The sequence below is a fragment of the Acanthochromis polyacanthus genome, chromosome 14, assembly GCF_021347895.1.
Source record: "Acanthochromis polyacanthus isolate Apoly-LR-REF ecotype Palm Island chromosome 14, KAUST_Apoly_ChrSc, whole genome shotgun sequence".
NCBI classification, from domain to species: domain Eukaryota; kingdom Metazoa; phylum Chordata; class Actinopteri; family Pomacentridae; genus Acanthochromis; species Acanthochromis polyacanthus.
In genome coordinates this window covers 11,409,720-11,436,988 of record NC_067126.1, presented here as the reverse complement: position 1 = coordinate 11,436,988, position 27,269 = coordinate 11,409,720, and the positions used below count along the sequence as shown (strand labels likewise).

The following is a 27,269-nucleotide window of genomic DNA, read 5'->3' as shown; positions in this document are numbered from 1 at the left end:
TTCAGCAGTTGAAGTTTACAGATTTAATTGATTCAGAGTTGAATTATATCACACAAATAGCCTATTAGTTTAAATACACATAGTATTTAACAATTTGCGCTGCCTGTCTTTTGAATAACAAACCACATCTACAGATTTAGCTATACTGGGATTGTTTGGGACAAAGTCACTGTTTCTTGTACAGCACATTTAAAACTACGGCAACTGAACCAAACTGCTTTCCAGTCAAAAAATAAATAAATAAATAAATAATTTGATGATTAATGATTTCTCTTTAGGAAAATTTACCTAACAAGTGTATGTACTGGGATTAAGATCCTATATTGTTATCTAAATGATTATAGTATAATTAAAACCCAAAAATTCTACCAAGTACTATTTTATCTGACTACAATACATAATAAGGCTGAGGCCTGATAATATTATATTATTTAATTATAGAGATAAAGCAAAGTAATATAATATTATTGCCCTAATTACCCTACAGTACTATTAATTCTAGAGATTAAACTAATTCATTTGAGTATAGGGCCTAACAGCACTGATAGTTAAGAAGATTAACATGACTAGTTTTAAACTAAAGTTACAACCTTATGATAATGCACATGAGAACTCAATAAATCCAAGGATTTCCTGGATTTTCATTAAACATACGTGCTGCATTACATTTAAAGTGCACACAGCTGCATGCAAAGCTTTGGCACCACTGGGAAAACTACAGTTTTTGTTGATCTGCAAAAGTTTAAAGAAGTAAATTCAATCATTGCAGCAAACATATATTTGAAAAAAAGACTCTCTTCAAATGGAAACAAACCTAATAGGGGGAAATATGTAGAGACATGCAAAAATGTGGCAACTCTTCTACTAAACTCTGACAAATGCTTTGGTTCTTCAGGTCTGGAGTGGCTCATTTTTGCCTGTATGGTAGGTCATTAAGAAAATATGGCTATCAAAATACAAACAGCTTGCTGCTACTACTATCTGAAACATCCTCAAAAATACTGAGCAGACAGGGAAAAAAAAGCTCCCATGATTGTAAAGAAGTTACAGAAACTTTCATCTGACGCAGGACCGATGGTGTCACAGCACCAAAACCTCACCTGTAGCTTCAACAGGAAACGTCAGCATCTCAAGTCTGCAAAGAAACATCTGGATAAGTTAGTATAGATTTGGAAGCAAGTACGTCCAGGGGGATAAAAAAGCCAACTATTAAACGTGAATGTGGCAATTTTCATTACATTCATTAGTTCGTTTCCTCAGTTTTTCACATATTATTCATTTCATTCTTCAGCTAAAGCTCAGTTTACTTAAGGTACCTACCTGAGAGAGTTTATGGTCACACGAGTAATACTAGATTTATCATAATCACACAGCGAGGTATTGTTCAGGTGTTTTTTTAATTGTTTTTAAAGTATTTGCCAAATTCTGCACGTAATCCTGGTTCTTTAAAGGGGTAATTTGCTAAAATTCCAAAATACCTCTGTTCTTAGTTCTCATGGTCACTAAACCGAGCCATACATGCAGTTTTGGTTTTCTGATTTCTAGTTTTCTGCTGCCAACCCAAAACAAAGATGATGGGTAACAATTCATTGATAATAATGGGATTTGAAAAACAATTTAACTTAAAACAAAAAAGCAAAAGTTATTCCCTAAACACCAGCCTGTGAATGTAATATAAAGACTTAAAGGCACATTTACACTACCGTTCAAAAGTTTGGGGTCACTTAGAAATGTCCTTATTTTTGAAAGAAAATATTTTTTTTTCCCAGTGAAGATAAGATTAGTCAGAAATACAGTCTAGACACTGTTAATGTGGTAAGTGACTATTCTAGCTGGAAACGTCTGATTTTTAATGAAATATCTACATAGGGGTTCAGAGGCCCATTTCCAGCAACCATCACTCCTGTGTTCTAATGCTACGCTGTGTTATCGAGTTGAAAGGCTAATTGATGATTAGAAAGCCCTTTTGCAATAATGTTAACACATGAATAAAAGTTTGAGTTTTCATGGAAAATATGAAATTGCCTGGCTGACCCCATAGTGTATGTCCATCCAGTTTCTCCACGTCGCCACATTTGACTCTTGGTTATTGGTCGTTTTTGTGAAAATTATAAATAAACGCAGCAGTTTTACAAGCAGTAGAGTCTGATTATAGTCCTAAATTTCTAATATTGTGGAAATCTGGGATTTCTATTTGCGTTAACAGCTATTATTGCTATATTTCTACAGTTGAAACTTATATATTTACTAAAAATCACAAAATAACTTCTTATTTTCTTCGTCCTAATTGTTACTAAACCAAGCCATACAATAGTTTTGTTGTTTCTTAATTGTGATTTTCTGCTGTCAACCCAAAACAAAGACAGTAGATCCAATTACATTATAAAAACGGGATTCAATATAAACAATCCAATAAAAAAAATTCTAATTATTCACTAAACACCAGCCTGTGAATGGAATATGATGATTTAAAGGTGCATTTGTGTCCATCCACTTCTTCCACAGACCGCTGCATTTGACACTTGGTTGTTGGTCATTTTTGTTACATTTTTAAATAAAAGCAGCAGTTTTACAAGCAGTGGAGGCTGGTCAGTCCTAAATTTCTAAAATTGTGGAAATCTGGGATTTCTATTTGCTTTAACAGCAGTTTGATATTTCTGCAGTTGAAACTTACAAGTCTACTAAAAACCACAAAATAACTTTTTTTCTTTTTGGTGCTAGTGGCTACTAAACTGAACCATGCATGTAGTTTTGTTTTTTTGTCAACCCATAACAGAGACAATAGATACCATTTAATTTATAAAAATGGAATTTAAAAAAAATAACTTTCCGCTTGAGATGACCATTTTCCTTACTCTTTGAGGAGAGCAAAAACATGTATTGGGCTACCACAAACTTGGAAAATCTCAGTATTTGGAACTCAAACTTTCCATCTTAATGCCTCTGAGAGCAGCTTAAACAACATATACACGACCAGTCAAGTTTGGACACACCTCATTCAGTGCTTATTTAATTTTTTCAATACAGCATAGAAACATATAAAACACATGAAACTATAAAAGAATACATATGGAATTATGTTGAAAAAAAAAAGTGTTGATCTTCAGTATTAATCAACAAATGTAGAAAATAATACAAATAAAAAGCACTGAATGAGAAGGTGTGTTCAAACTGTTGACTGGTAGTGTAGGTCATGTTTGTAATGTGAACTGCCCCTTAAATATTCATTTTTATAACAAAACAGCATCGTAAAAGAGTCTGGTTAGAAAATGAAATCATTTATTTAACATGACCGTATCAGCAGATCAGCCCACACATAGCATCAGACTCACAATCACTCACTTTCAGTATATACAGATAGGCACATTCACATTAGGCATTAGAGCCGGCCACAGCGTCTACTATAGGTCCAAACCTGTGGCAGGTTTGGATGCTGCCTCTGAGTCCAGCAGGAAAAATCAGCCAGGTTAACCGGGTTCCTCTGATCCGGGGTCTGCTCCAACTTCCACTGTCAAGTTTAAAGGTTTGGATTTCAGGCTGGCACTGATCCGGTGTCAGAAATCCTGACCGATGTTCTCCGTCCAACTCCACTAGCGCTGTTCCTGAAATGTTACACTGCAGTTCTAGGCCATTAAATGCAATCAGGTGTAGAAAAATAACAGGAACACCTGCTCTTTAGAGAAAATAAAACTCTGAAAGTGTATTCCCTGACCTTGTTCACCAGTTAATTCCACTTCAGTCAGGAGAGGGGAGCAGTCATGTGGATTGTGCACAGAGAACACGTTTTTAAATCAGTGAGAAATTTCAGACATTAAGATTGTGTTCGTGGGGTGTCAAACTCAACATCTTCCTTATATTTTGAGGACTGGTTGTGGAAACGTCTCAAAGCATTCTCCAAGTTCTTAGGAAGCAGAAAACAAGTCCTCAGATCATTGTAAAAATGGGTTTTAACTTCATGACACAATCAAAAACAAAACATGAATAAAAGTTTAAAAAAAAAAAAGAGGTTGGGGGGTGGCTGACATAAATAAAAAGAAAATACAAAAAATGATCACAGACTAATGTAGAAAAAGAACACATTTAGTTTGTGAAAAAGAAAAAGTCCAACCATCTATCTTTCACAATAAAAGCTTTTGTTTTGCAGTGCTAGCGCTCTACAACAGCTCTGAAGACAGGACATTACTAAAAGGTGCTCAGCTTTTAAAATAAATCAAGTGGAAAGGAATCTAAGAATACAAACACGAGGAGAAATGCAGAATTCAAAAAAAGAAGATTGCTGAGCTTCCACGTCCTTCATGTTTAGCAGGATCCTTTACCGATACCTTTTACCGGAAAAGAGAGGCGAGGGCGCAGGTCTGCAGCAGGTTTTTCAATGAGTGGCGGGTGAGAAGGAAACCCATAAAAATCTCACCCCAACATAAAGAAGATACAGTCAAACTAATAAAAAGAGAAATAAATAATCAGTTGTTTTAAAAAAAAGGCTTCTCAGGAGGCAAGTTTTCAAGCTGAAGGTTTCAGTGGGTGAGTTTCTTTTATGCCAAACAACACAGTGTCCCTCTGTGTGGACTCAAATAACCGCCTTGTTCCGGAGATATTTACACATCAAAGCAACCCAATCTGGGCTTAGTATGCATGTAATGCTACATCGCATGAATGAAGGTTCCCCTAATGTCCTATAAAGAAATGCAGCATGTCGGTAGGTAGCCTTTCCACTGCACCACAGTGAGCCCGATGACAAAACACTTGGTTTAAGTCCTCTTTTTCTGTCCCGACTCTGAGCTGAAGACCTCTGTGGTGCAACGGTTTTGCCTGAGAGCAGTACTGATGGAGGAAGAGCAGCGAGCAGAACGATGGGAGGGAATGAAAGCAGCCCAGTAAACGGAGATATGTGGTACAACAGAGAGGAGGAAGCTGCTGATCTTATACTACCCTTTCAAGACATGCTGGATAGTCAGAAATCCCATCTTTGTGCAGTGGAAAAACGCAACATCGAGGGAAGTTAGATTTGTCTGTCAGTCGCATATTTATCTATTTCTGTAAAAATCTCAGCAGCAGAGAAGAAAGGATTCTGTTTGGCTGCAGCACATGTAAACACTACTGACAGTCAAATAACGTGCACAAGTTAAAGCTTTGTGTTTATAATTTGACATGTGCCATTTCCTGTTTACAGCAACAACATGGGTAAATTTAATGCGGCAACATGTAGCTCAACTGCAGTTTAAAACCAAAATTGAGCAGTCTTTTCGGCTTCTGAGTCACTAATTCACACAACCAAATATGTGTTGAATACAAAAATTTACTTGTTGAAATTTTAAAACTCCTTAAAGGTTTCTTGGAGGTGTAAAGATATAATTGTGGCATTCCTTAAGTCTACATAAGCAAATAACTTTATTGATCTTTTACACTGCAGCTGAGGAACCAAAAGCTGTCAAGCAAAAATTTGCATAACCCCACCCCTTCATTGATTCCAGCTGCTTCTCAGCCAACCAGGTTTGTTTACCTGCTAACTGAAATGTTTCAGTCACAAAGCACACCGGATGTTCTGCTGTTGGCTACAAGAGCAAACACGATAGTATCCGTGCGCTCCCAGCATCAAGAGAACTGAAGATCCAGTGCAATATTTCAATTGCTGATTGCAACTTCACCACAGCTACAGTCAGACCCGTATTATTAGCACACTGTGCAGCTAATATGGCTAGCGTCACAATTAGCTTTGAGTGTATGTTCACAGGTCAGAGCTTTGTGGAAACCGTAAAGCTGAGGGACATGGTGGAAACTTCAAGAGAGCGTTGAAACTGATCTGAATGTTTCGTTATTGTACTTCAGTGCAGCCTAAAATTTGTTTACGTCTGTTAGCTTCTATTCTGCTCTCTGTGGTCACATAAACTGCATTTTAATACAGCCAATTCTAATAAAGCTGTTCTCATTTACATAATTTTCTGCTGTCAGACAGCAAAACAAGTATAAAATAGTGACTGAAATGCCGCCCATGTAAACCAGCAGTCATTTTGGAGTCATTTGCAAGCTGTGGTTCTGCACCAAGCATACAGATTTCAAGTGATTTATCTGAAACTTTCCAAACGCACAAGTTTAAAGCAACAGCTGTACCGTGACTTTTGTGATATTTCGATGTAAATATGAGAGTTAAAGGTGACAGAAAGTCTTGGTGTTACACTAACATTCTGAAACTGTCAGTCATGGACACAAACAGTTTTCTTGTTGAAGGTGGTGTGGACAGCAGTAGTTCAGCTGCACTGAAAGCTACAAACACCTAAACAAAACAAACTGTCTTTGCAGTACTTTGAGCGAAAAACCGCATTCTGGGGACATGAGAGACGTTCATTAACTGGCTAAAAAAAGGGACACAATATGGGACCTTTCAGAAAAAGTAGAATTTGATCAAAGTGAATCACTGATGACTGTGGTCAAACATGATTACTAGAAAAGTGAAAGTGATATTTGATCTGAGAAAATCTCTATCAGCCACATTTGTTTTTTTTTTTTTTTTTTACAAGCTGAAGTCCAGACTGCATTAAAGATGGAATTTCAATCTACCAGCTGTGAATTTCTTCTAAGAACAGCACATAAGCTTTGCAGCACCTCTTCCTACTCTTCTGATAGTTCTAGTTTCACTCAGTCAAAAATTAAGTTATTCTGTTGACCCCAAACACACCGAATCATCATTTCCACCCACAGAGAGGTGGCGAAGAGGTCATGAAGCTGAGGAGTAGAGGAAAGGAACTCCTTGACATCTAGTCCCTTCACCCGTTACTTGGTACCTCTTTGTGGTCGCTGATAACTTTATTTAAGCATGATTCTGTGTTGGTAGAGGTATAAATATTTTTAAGCTGCATGTCTGAGCACTATAAACACGCTGCATCTCAGAATCGAAAGTTATCGATGCACAACAGCAATTTCTGTCTCATTAAACTATGATAACACGCTGTCTTCTATCTCAGCTCCACTTCCTTTATCTTGTCTTCGTATTGATCAGATCTGTGCCTGTGCTCCTTCGTCTGGTTTATCAAAGCAAAGTTTTTGTCCGCTAGCTTCCTTTTTGAGGCCGAAGTAAACGTTTGGGCTGCTCTTCACCACCACCTTTCATCATCCTCTGTTTGTGGACGTTCCTCACCAGGAGGAAACAGCAAGTCAGTGAGGAGGTTAAGGAGGACTAGACAATAAGACGAGCGAAGAGGACACACACTATTAGATACCCTACGCATCCTCCTCTTCAGATTGTTCAGGCTCCACTAACAGAAGTCCAAGCGACTGTCGCTACTCCCCTCCAGCTGCTTTGCCCCCGTCTCCTTTCTCCTCATCTTCCTCCAGGTGCTGTTTCTCTGAGTAAATGTCCCTGACCAGGAGGATTCTGGTGAGGAGGCTCTCCAGGATCTGTCTCTCCAGAGGCGTGGAGCTGAACCACAGCGGGTCGTCGGGGCTGCAGGCCGGATCCGGCTGAACGTAGAAGATATCGAGGCGCTCCCGCAACGATGGCGGGCTAGAGGAAGGAGGGCATGTTGGGAAAGGGAAAACAAAACAAGGGGAGGCGAAAAGTGGGGGAAAGAAGAAGAAGAAGAAGGAAATAGAAAGTGAGCCGACAGCAAGAACCAGAAAAGGAGGCAGAAAGGTGAGGAAGAAATGTAGAATAAGGAAAATTGAGAGCAGATGAGCAAGAGAAAAGATTGGATGAAAGCAAGAAAAGTGCAAAAATGTTGAGTAGTAAATGAAAGAAAACAATGTGTGTGAAATGATGTGAAGAAAAGAAGGTGGAGGGAAAAAATGCATGATGAAAAGAAGGAGGACGACATGAGGGAGGTGGGTAAGAGGGAGAGAAATGTGAATCTACTGGTCTGAATTTAGTCTGAAATAATCACAAGAAATGCTTAATAATAGATTATTTCAAGTCCTCATCTTTAAACACTCAACACGGTGGTTCAGGATGTGAACAGCAAAGAGCTCTAATCACAGGACTTAGAAGAAATACAGAAATGTAGGCTGTGTGATTGAATTGCACAAGAAAAAGTGTTTTTTATCGTTATCAAGGAAAAAACTAAAACTGCTATTGGTTCCAGATTCTAATATTTTAAAATTTTATCTGTATTCTATTCGTGCTGATTGCAAACAGCCATTTAAATACATCAAACTGGGCTCTGAGAATGCTTAAGTGGTGTCTTTCAGTGTTTTCAATCAACACATGAACTGATGTTAAAAAAGCTTTGATGTTAGTCCTTGAAATTTCAAGAGCAGGAGCTTATCTCAGCACACTTTAAAGAACTCCTAGAAATGCCTTGAAGCTGAGATTAATGATGTTAACTGTTGTGTGTTTGTCTGAGAGCCGATCTTTGTATTTCCTGCTGTTGCACAATTTGCCACTCTACATCGCTTAAATTATTAAAATTCTATAAAGTTTGGGGAAAGTAATGCAGTGATGATACAAATGAATTTCAGGAGTTTCGGTCACACCGGTAAAGAGACTTGAACCCACCACTTAGATCTGTAGAGCTCATAGAGGCGACACTCATGCTTCTGAACCGGGCAGCGAACAGCAGAGCCTCCTGAGTCGCCGCCGCTGTTGTCCCGATCGCCTTCTTCCAATTTACGCTTTCGCTTTCTTGACTGTGTTTGCACTTCAGACAGAAAAAGATAAAAATAATATTTTTTTAGCATTTCAGAAGATGCATGTGTGAAGCTGTGAGCAAAATTTGAAACTAACAAAATGCTGATGTTACTCCAAACAACAGGAAGGTTACCAAGAAAATTATGGGGAATGACTACGCCTAAGTGCTAATTTAAAGAAAAGCCCTGGGAAATTAGATTTTTTTCTTCTTCTTTTTATGTTTCAGCTCTGTACTTCAGCATATTGCCTTTAAAAATAACTATGAGGTTAAAGTGCAGGTTTGAGGGTGTTTCAAATTGCTCATATCCACAAAGGTTGAAATGTATGACAGCCTATTTTTTCTCTTGTAGCGTTAAATACATGAATATTAAATCCAATACAGACATAAAACCCCTAAAATTACATCGGAACGCCAACACTGATTGGTCCGTTTTAAATTTAGTGTGCCAATACTTAACAAGCATACATAGCTTAAGAAAAGCAGACATTTTGAACAAAAAAAATTTAAATTATACTTTGACAAAGCAAATTCGGAAAACTACAACAAAATGTTTAATATTCATTATTAAAAATACTATATTTACATTTGATTCACCAAAGCCAGGAAATCTGGCACAATGTTCTTGAAAATATAATAAAACCTAATTAGAAGCACATTATTTCTATGCCGTAGCAGCACTGTAATTAAATTAGTTGTTAGAGCTGCTCGTTAAAGGCATGCCTACTTGGCAATTTAAAAAAAGTGAGATATATTGTTGATTTTGTATAAGAAACAGACAAAAAAAAAACAAATGTAAAAAAGAAAAAAAGAATGTTTTGTCAAATTTTACAGCTTGTTTCACCATAGGTTAAACTATCCTGAGCTTGAGCTTCTTCTTCTTTTCCTTTCGGCTTTTCCCTTCAGGGGTCGCCACAGCGAATCAATTGCCTCCATCTAACCCTGTCTGCTCCATCCTCTTTTCTCACACCAACTACCTTCATGTCCTCTTTAACCACATCCATAAACCTCCTCTTTGGTCTTCCTCTAGGCCTCCTGCCTGGCAGTGGGAAACTCAGCATCCTTCTACCAATATATTCACCTAAAATATGACAAAAGTAAAGATGTATACATGTTTCTGGCCTCACCATGGTGATCCTGAGAAATGGAAGGCACACGGATGCAGACGGTGGTCTCCTTGGTAACAGGATGGACGGTGTCGGGGTCGTAGACATTAACGAAGGAGAGGCGGAGGTGCTGCTCCACGGTGCGCAGGCCAAAGTATTTGGTGTTCAGGTAAACCAGAGAGCGCAGCAGAGCCGATGGACTCTGCTCCCCGAGATGCCGGCTGCTCCACAGACTCTGCTCCTCCACTCGACCCCACAGAGAGCCTGGAGAGAGGCAAACACTTAACATCCCTCTAAAGAGCTAAACAAACCATTGTCTGAAGCTCTCCGTTCCCAGTCCATGGATAAGTGGGAGGAGTAATAATATTTATAATGCTGTAAACCCATTTTCATTTTTAAATCTTAACCCTTTGAACCGCCCATAAAACACCACACGGTAGAGTTTAAAGGCATTTTATGTCTTGATGGAAAAAACATCAAAATTATACCATTTATCAAAATCAAAAACTCTAAAAGTCTATTATGGTCTGTGAACTACTCATTTGTGCTGCTTTGTTGTGAAAATGATGCAGATCTAACCATTAAAGTTGCTTTATTGTATGTCTCATTTTAAAAATTGGCAAAAATAAAATATTTTAGGTAGATATTTAGGAAGTTTACTTTTAGCTTTAAATTGTTTTGGTGTTCCATTCTGTATTTACCTGTTTATCTTATGTTCTCTCTTGGTTTATTTTCATTTTAGCTGCCTACTTTTTCGGTGATCTCGCCTTGATTTTTAATTTCTAACTTCAATCTTATTCTTCAATTTTTATTCTGCCTAGTTCCTTTGTTTGATGTGTGTCTTAATCTAGCTAATTGTTCATTTAACTTATTATAATTTTTGCTATTTATTGTAAATGACTGCTCTACCTTGTCTCCTCATGCCTTATTAGATTGCCTGTTTGCATGTTTTGACTGTCAAAGGACCTTGTGAAAGATGTTCTTAAGGGTGCTATATCAATAAACATTATTATTATTATTATTATTATTATAGCAAAAAAGGAAATGCAGATACTTTAAAGAGTTCAAATTGACCATTTCCAAAGTCCATGTCTATTCGGTTATCATTTGCTGCGTAAACAAGAACCCTGTTAGTGTTAAAGCAGTGTCCTCATATAATATTAAGGTGCAATCACAAGGTGTCAGGATGTGAACAGCAGAAGAGTTATAATCATTGGACACTGCTTATAATAACGAGCAACACAACAGGTAGCTTAACAGCACAGTGAATGATGAATGATAGGTTTGTAGTTAGCTTCCATTTTCCACACTGTAAGTAAATTTGACATCTCTAACAATTAGTTTTTTGAGTGAACTGCTGTTGAGATATTAACTTCTTGCAGAGTAATTCAAAATGTTCTTTTTGTGGGTCAAATCTGTACTCACTTGAAAAGAAAAATGGACAAATTCAACCTAATACTCATCTGTTGCTGCTCTTTAGGTCACATTAAACTGCGTGCGGCTGCGCTCACCATCAGGAAGCACGCTGGGCTGCCAGTCTTTCAAGACCGCGTTGAGCTCCTCTCCAAACTGCTGGTAGCACGGGTCACTGAACAAGTCATCCTTCCGGCCTTTGGCATGAAGATGCTTCAAAGAGATAAAAATTCACATAGAAAAAAGGTCAAACAAGCTTTAACTCATGGTTGTAGATAGAGGAAAAATGTTAGTGTCCTCATATTGAATTGATCGTCACTCTTTTTCAGGATGTGAACAGCAAATGGTTATAATCAGTGGACACTAAACTGTACAGAAATGTCTAAAGTAAAAAGAAGTTATTGTTCTTCAAAGAGCTGAACACAAGTCTGGTGCTCTGCAGAAACCCTCAAAATAGCTGATTATATGGAGATTTTAAAAAGAGGGGGAAGGGAACCAGCAAGCAGCAGCAGGCCCAGATAAAGAACAATACATTTCTAACAATTTCAAGCTAAAAAAAAACTCACTTAAATTTCACCTAAACAGATGAGATTCAGTTTTCACAAACAGATAAAAGTCAGTCTTACATATTTCTGCCAGAAAAGGCCCACGCCTGAGGACGTTCAATCCTGATCTCCACTCCACAGCCATGCTGTTCTGCTGCTGCTCACATGTGGGAAGGGAGCAACTGCGCACCAGTAATATCTGTCCTACTGGGAACACTCCCACTAACTTTAGTTCCTACCTCAAGTTTGATGACAGAACAATGAGGCTGATTCAGATTTTCCATGCCTAATGTGAATATTTATATGTTGTATTTTTAAAATTGTTTCCATTTAGTAATTTTTGAAAAAGATTTGTAAAAATCTCTACTGTGGTAATGAGGCTGAAGTTATCAGATTTTTGAAAACCATTGCTACATCTTGCCTTTGTTTCAGGTTTCCCCTTTTCCATAGCTATTTTTCCAGTATTTTACAGCCATTTTTACATTTCTCTGATATAAACAGTAGTCAAGAGGTTTGCTAAACTTACTGATGTTTATCAATGTCTAAGAGCTCTGCCAACTCTGTCACATGGTTGAGAATAAGTCAAAAACCTTTGGTTTCTTACTATTCTTCAGTTTCTTAAGAAGAAATACAGGAAGAAGACATGAAACAAACCAAACCCGAACCTGAACCCTAACTCACTACATGTGAAGCATAATAGATTAATGTAGACCAATGTGGGCAATAACGTGAAAATTATTTGGATCCACACTGTGTTTTCAAGTAATTTGCAGGAATTAACAGAAAGTAATCTACTATACTCATAGACTGTGTAATCTAAATGTGTTTTATAATATCGGTGTATGGGAAGTTCCTAAGGAGAGGCTGGTTTTTCTGAGCTTTGATTCTCTGGCTTCGTACCAACCTGCTGGATGCCCAGACAGAGGTAGAGGATGCTGTCTGGAGAGTAACGTTTCCCACTGGGCCTGCAGACCTCCTTGACAAACCGGGACAGAGCCACATTCAGCTCCTCTGAACTCATCGACAGCAGGTTGCTTTCAGGGCGAGCTGCAGAGGATGTGAACACCGACTGCTGTTAGCAAACTGTGCATTGGTAGTCTTTTAAGAATAGCAATCCACTTGGACTCTTAAACTGAAACTTAAAAGTGAATTAAGTAAATAGTGCATGTAGCAACCAATAATGTGTAACAGCCAATAATGTAATAATGTTGGCCATTTTAAATGCAATAAAGTCAATAACTTAAAGGGGAACTTTGGTGATGGAGAAATGAATTTTCGACATAGCTCCACGACGCTGAAGTTAGCTTCCGATTCGGCAGCTTCCAATTCGGCACTTAAGGGAAAAGTTAAGGGGAAATGAAATGAACGTGCCGTGCGACAGTTTATACACTGATTATCTGTTTTTTTTCGACACTTCTTGATGTGTAAACATTTTAGACATTTGGGTAAGACATTAACTATGCCTGACAAGAGGTATTGTATTGGTAAAATTAGTATTTTATTTGTGAAAACGTTTAAGGGGATATTTCACAGTTTTTGCTTTATAACCAGTCCTTATTAGACCAGGTCCAGATTGAAAACCACTGTACCTAGACTCTTCAAATCTGGACTGAATTATTCTACAGAGCCTGTAGATTCATAAAAACATAGTCTCTGATTTGTGAAAACTTTATTCTATTTGTGAAAATGCAATAAAGGCACATTTTACTGTTTTTTTCTCATCCAGACCACATTAGACCAGGTCCAGGTCGAGAACCGCTACACCTAGACTCTTCAAATCTGGACTGAATTATTCTACAGAGCCTGTAGATTCATAAAAACACAGTGTCTGATTTGTGAAAACTTTATTCTATTTGTGAAAATGCAATAAAGGCACATTTTACTGTTTTTTCAGCATATAGACCACATTAGACCAGGTCCAGGTCGAGAACCGCTACACCTAGACTCTTCAAATCTGGACTGAATTATTCTACAGAGCCTGTAGATTCATAAAACATAGTGTCTGATTTGTGAAAACTTTATTCTATTTGTGAAAATGCAATAAAGGCACATTTTACAGTTTTTTTCTCATCCAGACCACATTAGACCAGGTCCAGGTCGGGAACCGCTACACCTAGACTCTTCAAATCTGGACTGAATTATTCTACAGAGCCTGTAGATTCATAAAAACACAGTGTCTGATTTGTGAAAACTTTATTCTATTTGTGAAAATGCGATAAATGCACATTTTTACTGTTTTTCTCAGCATATAGACCACATTAGACCAGGTCTAGGTCGAGAACCTATACTTAACCTTATACTTATTCTTATTATTATCATTATTATTGTTGTTGTTGGTTTTGTTGTTAATAATTCTGTTGACATTTTTTTGAAAGTCCATGTACCATGTCCATGTATGTTGAAGATTGTCAGTGTTTATTAATGATAGAAATAGGGTGTCACAGGTTCATGATACCATTGTTGACATATATTGTGAGTATTTTGTGAATGATTAGTCAGATCATTACAAAGACAAAACTTGACATAAAAAGAGTTAACACTCTCAAAAGTTAGAAGGACAAAATTTACATCCAAAACCAAGGTACCTGGGCCATTAATGTAATAACCAAGCAATAATGTAATAACATTACATTATTGGCAAGTTATTACATTCTTGGTAAGTTATCATGTTACTGGCTTTGTAACATTTTTGAAATGGCCAAATTTATGACATTATTGGGTGGTGTAACTTTATTGGCCATTACTATGTTACTGTTTGCCACAGTGTGATTGAGCTCACCGGGTTTGGAGTCGTCCTTCACTTTGGTGTCATCTGATTGGTCAGAAGGAGACAGTGCCCATCGTTTCCAGGCATTGATGCCGTAGCGAGCTTTGAGAGGCAGCGATGGTCCTTCTGAGGGTTTGCTCGCTGATTTGGAAGAGGAGGATGAGGCTGAATCTGAACTCTTCTGGACTGCCTGCCTCTTGTTCCCCTGCAGCAAAAACAGACCCATTACTAAACAGTCAAGTAAAGGAGGCCAGTGCTACGTTTCTAAGTGTTACAGGCATGTTTGTATGTGTGTGATCCTACTTGTTTCTTGGGCTGAGGTCGAGGTGCCGACTCCTCCGACTCTTCTTTCTCCTCAGACCGGACTGGAGGTAGAGAAAAGCTCATGTCCTCGTCCATCCTCTCCGGAGCTGGAACAGGGTCTGAGGCTGAGATAAGAAACAACATCTGTAAGCTGATTTTATTATTTTTATTATTAACCTCTATCTAACCAGGAGAGATCTCACAGAGATTAAGAACCTCTTTTTCCAAGGGAGTCATGGCCAATATAGGCAGCAGCAAATTACATGGCAATTAAACACAAATAAAACACTAGCAAAAAACAAATAAAAAGACTAGATTTACAAAAAAATTATGAAAAACAAGTGCAAGTTGTGGAGTCGACCTCAAAAATTCACAGTTTGGATTTAAAAGCGTTCAATGAGATTAACTTAGTTTCTAGTTTTTCTGCAACATCTACCATGCAAAAGGTGCAGAGAAAGCAAAAGCCTTTTATCTAATTCAGTATGAGCATATGGAACAGAACGCAACAAACGATCTTGTGAACTTATCAAAAGGTGAGAGTGTGTATAACGTGAAGTACATCAACTTTGATTTTACACTGATCAGCCACTACATTATAACCAGTGGCAGGTGAAGTGAATAACATTCAGCTCAGAAAAAAAAGCAGAAAGCATAATAACAATAATAATAATAATAATAACGTATCTATTGCTAGCCCAACTAATGACTTCACACTTCTTCTCTGGACAGTATGTCAAATCTTATAACCTCTTCGGGTGATGACAGCAGGTCCAGAAATAACCGTAGGGAGGAATTTTAATCTCAATTACTGTACTGATCCATTAAAACCCTCATGCAGTCAGATGCTGTTACATAACGACCGCTTCACTAAACTGAACAAACAACAAGGGAAGATGCAACCAGACAGAGAAAATGAGGACATCAGAGTCGACACTGGAGACAAATGGATTGATTTCAGTTTAGAAGCTTTTGCTAATTTATTTGGCATTCAAACATGGGTGGGACCAAATAAATATTCCAAGATGCTCTGAATTTCCCATCCTCTTTCCGCAGAGAGAAATTGGCCTGTATGGGGCAGACAAAGTCATCTGAAAAATCTGAAAGCAACAATGTTGGCTTCAGAAAAAAGGGTGGAACTTCACTCTTAATTCAATAAAAAGCAGCTCTACAAAGTTTGGACAGGCTAATATTACATATTATTGTCAGGAGTTAGGTTTTTATTCAGTTTTTTTATACAATGCAAATGACATCTGATTTGTTTGTCTAAATGAAGAAAAAAATGGTTAAAATTTAAATATTGCAATAGTGTGAACTTTGGGGAAGAAAAAAGTAAAACAAAGGTTTTTTCCTCAGTTTCATTAAAGTGAACTGTCTGACTTTGATAGCAAAACCTTGAAATCTGTCAGAATCAAGTAGTGAAAAATGACATTGTTTTAACATCCTGAAAGTGATTATTAAATCATTAGAAGCTTTATGGTGACTATAATGCATTATACTGCAATACAAAGACATTTTAGAGCCACTCCTTGAGTTAAATATGTCTCAAACTATAAAGACCTCACAAAAAATGTACAAAAGTCTCTAATAAAAACACTGCAAAAAGTCTCTAATGGTCTACAAATAACTTCTTAAAAAGTTAACAGTACAATAAAATACTTTCTCAGAAACAATCAGACATGGTTCCTGAAACTGTGTCCCTGGTCCTATGCTCACATTAGGTGTTTACCTTGAGGGAAGTCTGTTTCCAGGTCCAGGTCGGGCTCGTACTTATCCTCTTCTTCCTCCTCCTGCTCCTCTTCTATCGAGGTGCTGCAGCTGGAGGACTGCTCTGCTTTGTGCTCCTTCTTCACCAGCTTCACATCTGGAACATACAGCCATATGGGTCCTCATTATTATCTGTAGCAGCTTCCTTCATGTGCCATTATTTCTGAAAGCATCCTCCCCTTTTTGTTTTAAGCTCCAAAAATGTCTGCACAATCCTTTAGCACATCTCTAATCTTTCAATTCCGTCATAAGCCCACCTGGCTTCTCCTCCTCTGTGACCTCCTCTGTGACCTCCTCGGCGACCTCCTCAGCCGTGGAGAGAAGGTCGGCCTCCACCGGATCAGAGGGCACCTTGTTTTTCAGTTCGCTGATGGTCTGAATGATCTGTTCTGCCCCCTGCAGGGTGGTGGGAAGGAACACAGGCACAGGAACCTGGATGGGGAAGAAAACAAACGTTCTGATAAGTAAACTGACGACTTTGGTTAAAAAAATATCCTGACTTAATTTTGTATGAAATAACAAAATTCAACATTATTACTACTTTTAGCATGGATAATTCACATTTCTTACCGGTACAGGCATAGAGACTGGACTGGGAGTGTACTGGGAATACATATTCATGGGCATGGGGATGAAGACGGGTACAGGTATTGGTACAGGAATATACTCCCTCTTCACACCATCATCTACATCTGTGGACCCAATTTGCAAAATCATATAAGAAAATCAGTGCATGTATTTATGGGTCATGAAGCAATGAGCACATTGGTAATTGTAAGCTAGTTACTCAGCTTTGCATAACATCGCTAATTCAAGCCAGGCAGCTCATGTGAGCAATATTTATTAAACCCTAAAGCACCAACAAAGAAACCAAAAAAAAAAAAAAAAAAAAAAAGGATTTCAGCTTTTACCTGTCTGTAAAAGTTTGCTCTGCATATGTGGCTTGCAATAAGTAGCCTTGGTGAGGGTGAGCGGCTTGCAGAGCACGGCCTTGTTCTTGACATCTCTCATCAAACCTCCACCTGTGTATGCCGCAGTACTCTGGTTGACCAGCTGCGTGGAAAAGATCAAAACCAAAGAGACAAGTTTGCTTGTAAATGATCAATAATTACAAAGAAATACAGAACTGATATTTGGTCAAAGAATATTGAATAAAAGGAAATTTGTTACATATTTTAAAGTATATGCACTACATTTTAAAAATGCAATAAATATATTAAAATAATTCATGTTAAATAATTTCAAAGCTAATTAATACTTGCATTTTTAGTAAATTCTTACTTACTCCAAGTTTGGTCCCTTGCACATCAAGCCCTGTAAGAGAAAAATGAAATGCATCATATCTTTACCTGATAAAGAACTGAGTCAAGAACAGCGGCACAAATTAACATAGGTAGATGGGCATGATTTTAAAAAATAAATACATTTTTTGAAAGAGATAATGTTCAGTCCCTAATATGTGACTGTTAAAATCCTAAACCAGTGATGTGAAAGACAGGTTTCCTTAAAAAAAATATGCCCTAAGTACACTATTTATAAGAATTTCAGCTTATGGTTTACAAACTTATCTACGATGTAACGTTCTGTTGGAAATCTTAACCAAAGCTAAAATTAGAACTTAATATTTCATCAAAATCAGTTTATTCTACATGTCTCATTTTAAAAAATGCCAAAAACAAATCACTTGCTCCAACAGAACTCTTTGAAAAGCTAACTGTGCTAACAGTAACTCTGAAGGAACTAATGACTTGGCTGCAACAAAAAAACAAGCTAAGCTTAGCTCAGCTGCAGAATGTGCATAGAACACTTAAGTATGTTAATACAAATCTAAGAAGGAAATTATCTATAGAATAAGAATTATTTTTCCAGTACTGGCAACACACATGGGTGCTTGAGGTGATTCCAGGATTTTAAAATTGTTGTAAAACAAATAACACAGAAATTCAAATTTTCAACGTATTGTTTAAGTATTATGGCATTGCGTCTTTGTCATATAGCACAAAAGGCATTTTATAGCCACTGTGGTGTTTTATCCACATTCAAGCACACACACACTCACTCATTTTATACCTAGGGTAGTGTTCTCGGGTCCTTTCTGTGTGACCATGATGGGTTCGTTCTGCTGGCAGTAGAACTTCAACAGACACTCCTGGTCACAAAAATGCTTCATCTCTGCTCTCCACATCACATTTTCTGTCAGATTTCCCTGCACCTTACAGCAGTCACACCTCGCCGCCTAGTGGCCACAAGGAGACAATTTCAGAGTATTGATGAGAACTCCTCGCCGTGCATATATACTCGTACATTCATCTTAACTAATTATGCATGAGCAGACCTTGTAGTACCAGTCGTTGAACTTCTTGGCACATGTCTCGCTGCAGAAGTCCCGAGTCATGCCGCCGAGTTGCCGGGTCACACCTCTCTTACAGAGCTGGTTGCAGTGGTTACAGCTCACACACTTTAGACCCAGCCGCTTGATAAAATCCTGCTTAAATAACAGCTTACAGCCTAGATAGAGAAGAAAAAATAAATAAATATAACAGAAAACACCATGAAGGCCTCAGATGTGAAAATTAGGCTTAAAATACCAAACACAAACAGTTATATGGGTAAAAGAGTTGAGATACATTTATTATATGAAAAGAATAAGTCACTATCAGTCTTTGAAACTGTCAAGAAAATTGCTCAGATACATCAAGTGTCCGAGAGCGAAGAGGAGAGAATTGGAAAGAAGTACCTTCGCTGCAGAATGGTCTCTTGACCCCTGAAAACTTGACCATCTCATGTAGTGTCTTCTCCTCTTGGCAGTGCTCACAAAACGTCACAATGCAGTGGAGTTTCTTGTAGTCCTCACAGCACGTCTTACTACAGAACTGGTAGACTTTATCCTGAAAACACAAACATTTGGTTCATCATGTGTGTAGGAAAAAAAAAACCAAAAAATCTGCAGGATGACACCACAGTGCCGATACATACATTACTTTAGTTAAGTGTTGTTGGAAGCATGTAACCAGAATGTTGCTGCTCCGTACCAGCAGATGAAGTGCTTTCTGCTGGCAGAACTAAACTCCAAGCTATGTTAACATTTGAAAATCCTAGTTTAGCGTTAGCATTAGCCTCAGGTAGCCAGTCAGACATCTTTTTACAAGCTGAGGCTGTAAAATTCAAAATAACTTCCACAGTTAGCAGTTAGAGAGCAGGGAGGTGCACTAGTTTTATGCGGTCATCAAACACGCCTGTAACTCCATCTCAATAAACAGTAAGATTGCATGACCAGACAAATCAGAATCAGAATTACTTTATTCATCCCCGAAGGGAAATTCAGCTGTCAGGGTTCTTATCTATTTAATTTTGAATTGACTGCTGATGGCAAGAAAGATTTCCTAAATCTTTCTGTCCTGCAGCGCAGGGATAGGAGCCGTCCACTGATGTTTCGTTGTTCATTGAGGCAGATGTGAAGTGGATGATCCATGTTTGTCAGAATGGCCTCCATCTTGCTCAGTGCCCGTCTCTCCACCTCATCCTCCAGTGTGTTCAATCCGATTCCAACCACAGAGCCAGCTTTTTTAATCAGTTTGTTCAGACGCTTTGCATCCTTCTGTTTTATACTGCCTCCCCAGCAGACTGCAGCATAAAACAGGACACTTGCTACCACAGACTGATAAAACATCTGCAGCATCTTACTGCAGATGTCTAGTGATCGAAGTCTTCTGAGGCAATAAAGTCGGCTCTGACCCTTTCTGTAGATGAAGTCTACGTTTGTAGACCAGTCCAACTTATTATCAAGGTGGACACCTAAATATTTATATGATGTCACCATCTCGATGTCCACGCCACAAGTGTTCACTGGCTGAAGAGGGGGTTTGGATCTGCGGAAATCGATGATCAGTTCCTTTGTCATTTCCTTTATCAGCACAGCTATGACAAATTTTGTGACAGTTAAACTGCATGCACTTCGTCTTCTGCCTTAATAACGAACATTGTATAAATTGATTCAATTTTTAAAAGCAGTTAAATCAAAAACATCCCATCCATTCAATGTATTCAATCATTTAAACACGGTCAGGTTGTAGTGACAGCAGAATGAGCAGGTCATTCCAAACATCACCCTGCCCAGCAACATTTTCCAGCTTCTCTTAACCACAGCCAAGGAAAACCCAGGCCAGATGAGATATATAATCCATCTGGCAAGTTCAGGGTCTACCCAGTCTGTTCCCAGTTGGAAATGCCAGGAAAACCTCCTAAGGAATGTGTCCAGGAGGCGTCTTAATCACATGCTTGAACCACCTAGTGAAAGACCAGCAACTCCACTTCAAACTATCTCCGGATTTCCCAGTGTCTCACCCCATCTCTGAGGCTGAGTCCAGCCACTGTACAGAGCAAACTCATTTGAGCCGTTTGCATCCTCCACTGAATTCTTTTGATAGCTATCCAGAGCTTATGACCATATGTGAGGGTTGGAATATCGATTTACTGATGCATCGAGAACTTTGTCTTCCACCTCAGCCCTGTCTTCTGGCGCACTGATGCATGAATCCATTACAAATTAATCACTAACAAAATCAGCAATTACTTACATTTACACAGTCAGAATTAGTGAATTTTGGCAGCTTTCCTTAATAACGGACTGATATGATTAAAAAAAAATTAATGCTCAGTTCACTTACCAATCACTAAGCTTCCAAGATAAAGTTACTGTAGTTTAAAGCTCTTCACACTATTATAGTGTTTATTTGCATTAAAAAGTCACCAGACTCTCTTTCTGTGCCATTTGTGTTAAGATTAAAAGACAGCCTCACCTCCCACTCCAAAATTTCGGGCTTCAAGCTGAATGCTCCTCGACAGTAGTTGCATTTCAGCTGGACAGTGTTGTTGGTAGTAGAGAGAGGCGTCTGTCCATTGGTGGCTGTTTGAAGAGTGGCATTCTGTAAAGGAAAACATCACATTAAAAAAAATCTCCCAGCTGGTGTGTAACACTGTTCCTTAAGCGTCCTGATGTTTGATTTATCGAAACACACCACCTGCTTGTTCTCCTAATGAAATTAACACATCTACTTGAAAAGAGGTTTGTGCCTTCAAAGTCCTCGTTGCTGTGGTTTGTAACGTATAAATTGTGTATCATAAACTATGATAAAGTTGCTGCAATTCAAAAAAATCTTTTCTCATTAATATGTAAATGAAAGCAAAATGGGGTCATAGACTCTACTGAAGGAATTTATGATGTTTGAGCTGCTTTTTTATGAGGATGTGTAAAACTGCTGGATACTAACAGTTAACCTGGGGTTTATTTTGTCAACTGTAGTAACATTTTATGTCCAAATTAATCTGTAGAAAAAATGGAGTACTGTGGCCATTAGTATTCTGACTTTGTTCCAATTATATAGCTTCATATTGAGCAGAATTAGTACACCGCATGCTCATTTTCAGCATCATCCTGCATAATATAGAACACACCAGAAGGACATATTCTAGTATTTTTTGTACAAGGACCTAGATTTATTTGCTCAGGTTTGAAATGACAAAGAGTCCCCACCTGGAACTTGGTAACACACTGTGAGCTGCAGAAGTTGAGGATGTTTCCCTCTGGCAGCGTGGCCTGGTACTGCGGTAATGAATTCCTCTTACAGAAGTGACACGTGGGCTCTGTGTCTGCACACAGATATTAAACATTAAAATACATAAAAAGGTGCAGTTTTTTTTAGAAGCAACTGGTTTTCCTACTCAAGTACTAACAATGAGGTGTGGACAAACGGGTTCAAAGGGGCTTTTCTCTGCTGTTTAATAAGCAGGAAGTACACAAACCAATAAACCTAAATGCATTCACACAGGGAAATAATCTAATTCTGAACATGAACAGCAGCCATCCTGGCCCTTACCAAGCTAAACACTCATTATGTTCCTGCTACTGCCCACTTGTAGCCATGAGAACATAACCTTGTGTCGCTAACATCTGTTTACCATCGTAAAGGACTTCTGTTACTGCACAGGACTCTACCTGAAGGTCTTATTCAGGTTTAAAAACAACTTTGGGAAAAAAAAAAAAAAAAAAACACTCCTGACTCTGCTTTATTTGTTACCCGTACTGCTTGTGTATCCTGGTTACTCACTGAGGAAGGACGTTGATGCCAACTTGCCCTTGTTCATACAGTTGACAGAGCAGTATGAACCCATTGTGCCGCCTGCTCCGAGGCTGTGGAGCACTTCGCCGGTCTTGATCAGCGTTTTGCAAGTTAGACAGCTCGCAAGTTTACTGTGGACCTGGAACAGAGAGGCATGATATCAAAACAATGACCGATTACACATGACACTGATAATACTAATTGCAAAATGCAACAGAAAACATTGTGATGTCAACTGATATTAACGCAGAGGGTGCTCTGACAGTTACAGACAGCGTCGTAACAGTAGCATGAGGTTTTATTGTGTTTGTTTTGACTTTTACTCAGAAAACCTTGACATGTGAGCACTGGTGGATTAAACAACAAATCCCTCAGTTCTTACAGTTCATTTTCAGATTCATTTGCCATTGCTGAGCTGCAGAAGTACACACATTATACCCTTTGTCCTATCATTACTGTAATGACTTGCAGTAGCAGCATCGGCCCTGAGTTTAAAATGCATCTTTATTATGTGCTATAAGAAGAATAACAACAAGGAAAATGCAAAGATGTCTTAGTGGAGAATAAGGCAGTTTTCCTCAACATGCAAAACCACTTCCTCAGAAACCGATGTAAAACTGAGAAGCAAAAAAAATACAGAAGTCTTTCTTATGATTTTTCTGACAGTTTGCCAATGTTGGTGGTTACTGTTTATACAAATGTAGACAACAGAGCTGCTCAGATGAAGGAAAGATAACCAATTTAAATGCCAAAAGGAGGCAGGGAACTTTAGTCCAGCAGACACAGAGACACTTAGGTTTGTAGTGTACGGCTCAATAATGGACAAACCAACCTTTTGTTGGAATTTTCTGTTGCTAAAAAGACACAAACCCTGTGGTTTTCATTCAGTTATTAATATAATATCCAAAAAGCTGGGGGTTGCCAGGCAACGGCTAAAATTTCAACTTCTAATTTTGGGTTAACAATGCTTAGCAACACAATTTAGTTTTAACATCTTCTGTAAGAAGTTTATAACAGCATTACTAGGAGATGGGCAATTGTCATGTTCCCCAAGATCGTTTGATGTTTTAGAGATGTGGTGGGGTGCATTTTCCTGCAGGGGTACTCCAGTGACATTCAGGACTGCCATTGGCATGAAGGAGTGTGCTTACTCTGGGACAACGTTTATTTTGGTGACTAAGTCTCATCAACACGGATGGCAAAAATCTGAGGTGTAAATATTTGAGTATGTATAAGTGATGTTAGATATGAGGACAGTGAGCCGTGTGTGTCTATACTTACATCAGTGAAAAGCAAAAACATCCTCAAAAGTTAAAAGTACTGAGACTTTCGATACATCTAAGAAGTAACTGTATTATTCATTTGAAAAACCAAACCATTAGATACAGATGGCTTTGAATCATAAAGCCCCATCGCGACCAGATGATAAAGTTCTGTCTCATGTTTGCATTCCCCTTTAAAGCTTGATGTGGACCATTTCTGAAATCTCTTTTGTTCTTTTCTAAACATAAATCATCATTCTTTGAGCAGCCATTTTGATTTCTGCACACATTTTGTAGAAAAACAGTACCTTGGCTCACTCCTAAATTCATTTACATGCCATGTTCTGTCTCACTTGGACATTTATTACATGTACACTTCTACTACTTTTTTTAAAGAGGGTACGTGTTAACAAATTTGTTGCATTTATATTTTAGGTGCTGTTGGGACAGTTTCCTGGTGGCGAGGAGGAGGAGTCACCACAGCAAAATAAAAACAGCAGAAACTTTCACATGAGTTAAAGTTCTGACTGTAAAAGCAGAGCTGTTGCTGCTTTAAATCAACAAGCTTGAATGAAATACAGGAATCACATCAGCTCTAATCAAGCTAAATTTACACACTCATGGCCTGCAGGTGGGCCAACATTACCTGCTTGTACTCCTTGATGCAGTTCTGGCAGCAGAAGCGTTTCTGTTGGCCATCGACCAGTAGGGAGTGGTTGGCTGATGCCCGGCTGGGCAGGTAGTCACCACATTGCTCACAGCAGTTCATAATGAGCCCGTTGGCCCTGCGGTAAACGTTGAAACATGTGTCGCTGCAGATCTTATGGGTCACGGTCTTAAAGCTAACCTCATGCCGAATCTGTAGACAAAAAAAAAAAAAGATGCAGAAAGACAATTAATTCAACTTCAGCTACCTTTAAATTTACATTTCTCCATGTAGTTAGGCAGCATACTTGGTTTCACCGATTTCAGTGGCGTTCTAGTTTAGCAGAAAATTGATTCAGTGGAAATCAAAAACTGGATAATGGTGGCTTCTATTTGAACATTTCATCAACACCCCAATGACTAACTCAGCCTTAAGAGTTATAGGTGTGCTAAAATGATCAACTCAAGGAAATAATCTAATCACAAATGCACACAATATAAACTGAAGGACTCATGTCAATCTACTGATTTCAATTCATCAAAGACCCCTGACAACAGATGAGGATGCAAAATAAAGTGAAAACAGGACATACAATTAATGTGCTTTTAAATTCATACATAGGCAAACTGTCCATATTACGTACTTTGCATATAATTTAAGTGTAGTTTGGCAGGCATTGCTGTTGCTTTTTATGTAAATGAAATCAAGAAGGATACATAAATAATGCAAGAGATTTTAAGACGTCAGAAATGCAGATAGTTGCGGTTGCTAGGTGACAGTCGCACCAGTTAGCTGTAGTCCTTTCTTAACAACAGAGATCCTGTTATACAGCTGTAAAAAACAATGCCGTCTTTGCTTGTTTACACTTAACCAAACAAAGCCGGAAGCATGATGCTTCCCCCGTGTGACTTTTAGATAGCATGCTGGTGTTCAAGAATTAGAGGCTTGACGTGTAGCACAACAGCACCTTGTATAACGTATAAGAGAAATATCGTGCAAACCAGTGTTTCTTTTTAGCAAATTAAATAAAACTTCCCATATACCCAGAATAGCTGTTGTTCACGTCACCTTCAGGAAGAAGACTCTCTGTATGAGCGACTGACAACAACAAAACAGTTGACCGTACAACAGCCAACATAGATGTGAATGAGTGTGTTAGATCTGTTTCTCTCTAAGCGATCATTTAGAATGAAAATATTGCCAAATTTGCAGCACAACTGTTGATTTAAACCTCATGTTTGTCAGACAATGTTGAGGTTTCAAAATTAGTCATTTAGCAGTGAAGAGCAACAGCTTGGAAGTGGTTATAAACTGACTGTTGGGTAACATGTAGTCTTTTTTTTTTTAACATGTAGTCTTAACTGCCTGCGTTTCAGTCACCGTTACATACTCATTATGCTGTCTGACAACATAAACAGCAAAATACATCAAAAGAGCTTTATTGGGAATTTAATTGCATTAAAATACAGTATATATGAGCACAGCAGCTACAAGAGAAGCCAGCAGATATAAAGGGCTGACACTGGCTGAGTAAATGTTTCACCAAAGTTCAAAAGGGGACATTAAACCACAGTAGCTCATATAGGCATTATTGAATTTATTCAAATCTGTCTCTTTGTTTCCACCATCTCTAAATGTCCCTCAGTCTTACAATTTCCACAAAGCTCTGAGCTGTAGAAATACGATCAAAACTAATGGTAAAGTTAGCCACATTAGCTGTACAAGGTGCCAACACTAGGGATTTTCCTATTGCTGAGGTAGCCTTGCCATCAAAAAGAAGAGTTAACCACTGGTTCCTTAGATGCTGGGAACACATGAGCATTATTGTGTTCATTCTTGCAGGTAATTTGCTTGTGGCTGAGATATTTTGGAGTTAGCAGAAGAAGCTCTAGTGAGTAAATAAATCTGGCTGACTGAGGCAGTGGTCTCAAAACAAATATTCGATACCACTGTCAGGATCGCATATTCGGATATTCGGGCCAGCCCTAGTGAAGACCTGGTGAAAATGGGTCCTGAGAAGTCAAATTGAAATGCAGGGATGGAGAAAAGCAAGAAGCCAATGAAGGTCAGAAGGAATGAACTGGAGACGAGGATAAAGACAGACAGCAGATAAATATTGAATGAAAGTGACCTCAGAGGACAGTAAAGCAGAGAAAGACAGAGGCAATGAGATGATGGAAAGAGAATGCTCATTAAGGGAAGAATCAAAGACAGAAACATAAAGATGAGCTTGTGAGAAGACGTAGATAATATGCAACAGGACTCCAGCATTAAATATTCATTATTTCAAAACAAACATCCAAGCCGAGGATGTAAATAATGAAGTGATGATGAAGCCTAACGCAACATAGAGTTTACAGCTATGCTAGCAGCCCTGAGGCTGTGGGTTTTGGACTGCATTACACTAAGAGGCGTTTGTGACGCTTTGTGCAGTCTGAGAGTGTTAGACACACCTCTAGGTAACGTCAAGTCTCAGTTATATTTAAATACAGATGTGGACAGCTGTGGATTTGCATGCAGAGGGCAGATGTGCACACGCCTTTGTACGTATTACAATTGGATATCCAGTTTGTTTTTCCTCTTTGCTTTTTACAGCTGGTAGGCTTCCAGCGCAGACAATCCCTCATAGATTTGTGAAAAGTTATGTCACATGATGTATGCTTCAAGCCACGAGATGCAGAGACAGTGAATTAGTACATAAGCAGGTGTATCTGATATGTTGTAAGTGT

The 27,269-nt window shown here is 38.4% G+C and overlaps 1 protein-coding gene across 2 annotated transcripts in view; it reads right to left on the bottom strand.

The window, feature by feature from the left end:
• Positions 1–3,257: 3,257 nt before the first annotated feature.
• Positions 3,258–27,269, bottom strand: part of zmym2 (zinc finger, MYM-type 2) — a 39,715-nt gene continuing 15,703 nt past the window's right edge. For both annotated transcript variants that reach the window (XM_022216952.2, XM_051959007.1), the window contains exons 7-25: positions 24,541–24,753; positions 22,621–22,771; positions 22,047–22,162; positions 21,313–21,438; positions 19,251–19,401; positions 18,849–19,021; positions 18,584–18,749; positions 17,799–17,827; positions 17,425–17,566; positions 17,084–17,205; positions 16,771–16,945; positions 16,476–16,610; positions 14,750–14,874; positions 14,459–14,651; positions 12,584–12,726; positions 11,233–11,347; positions 9,743–9,985; positions 8,486–8,627; positions 3,258–7,498 (exon numbers count right to left, since the gene is read on the bottom strand). In XM_022216952.2, coding sequence (XP_022072644.1) covers positions 7,276–7,498; positions 8,486–8,627; positions 9,743–9,985; positions 11,233–11,347; positions 12,584–12,726; positions 14,459–14,651; positions 14,750–14,874; positions 16,476–16,610; positions 16,771–16,945; positions 17,084–17,205; positions 17,425–17,566; positions 17,799–17,827; positions 18,584–18,749; positions 18,849–19,021; positions 19,251–19,401; positions 21,313–21,438; positions 22,047–22,162; positions 22,621–22,771; positions 24,541–24,753 — 2,883 coding nt within the window. In that variant the 3' untranslated portion in view covers positions 3,258–7,275. The remainder of the gene's footprint in view (positions 7,499–8,485; positions 8,628–9,742; positions 9,986–11,232; positions 11,348–12,583; positions 12,727–14,458; positions 14,652–14,749; positions 14,875–16,475; positions 16,611–16,770; positions 16,946–17,083; positions 17,206–17,424; positions 17,567–17,798; positions 17,828–18,583; positions 18,750–18,848; positions 19,022–19,250; positions 19,402–21,312; positions 21,439–22,046; positions 22,163–22,620; positions 22,772–24,540; positions 24,754–27,269) is intronic.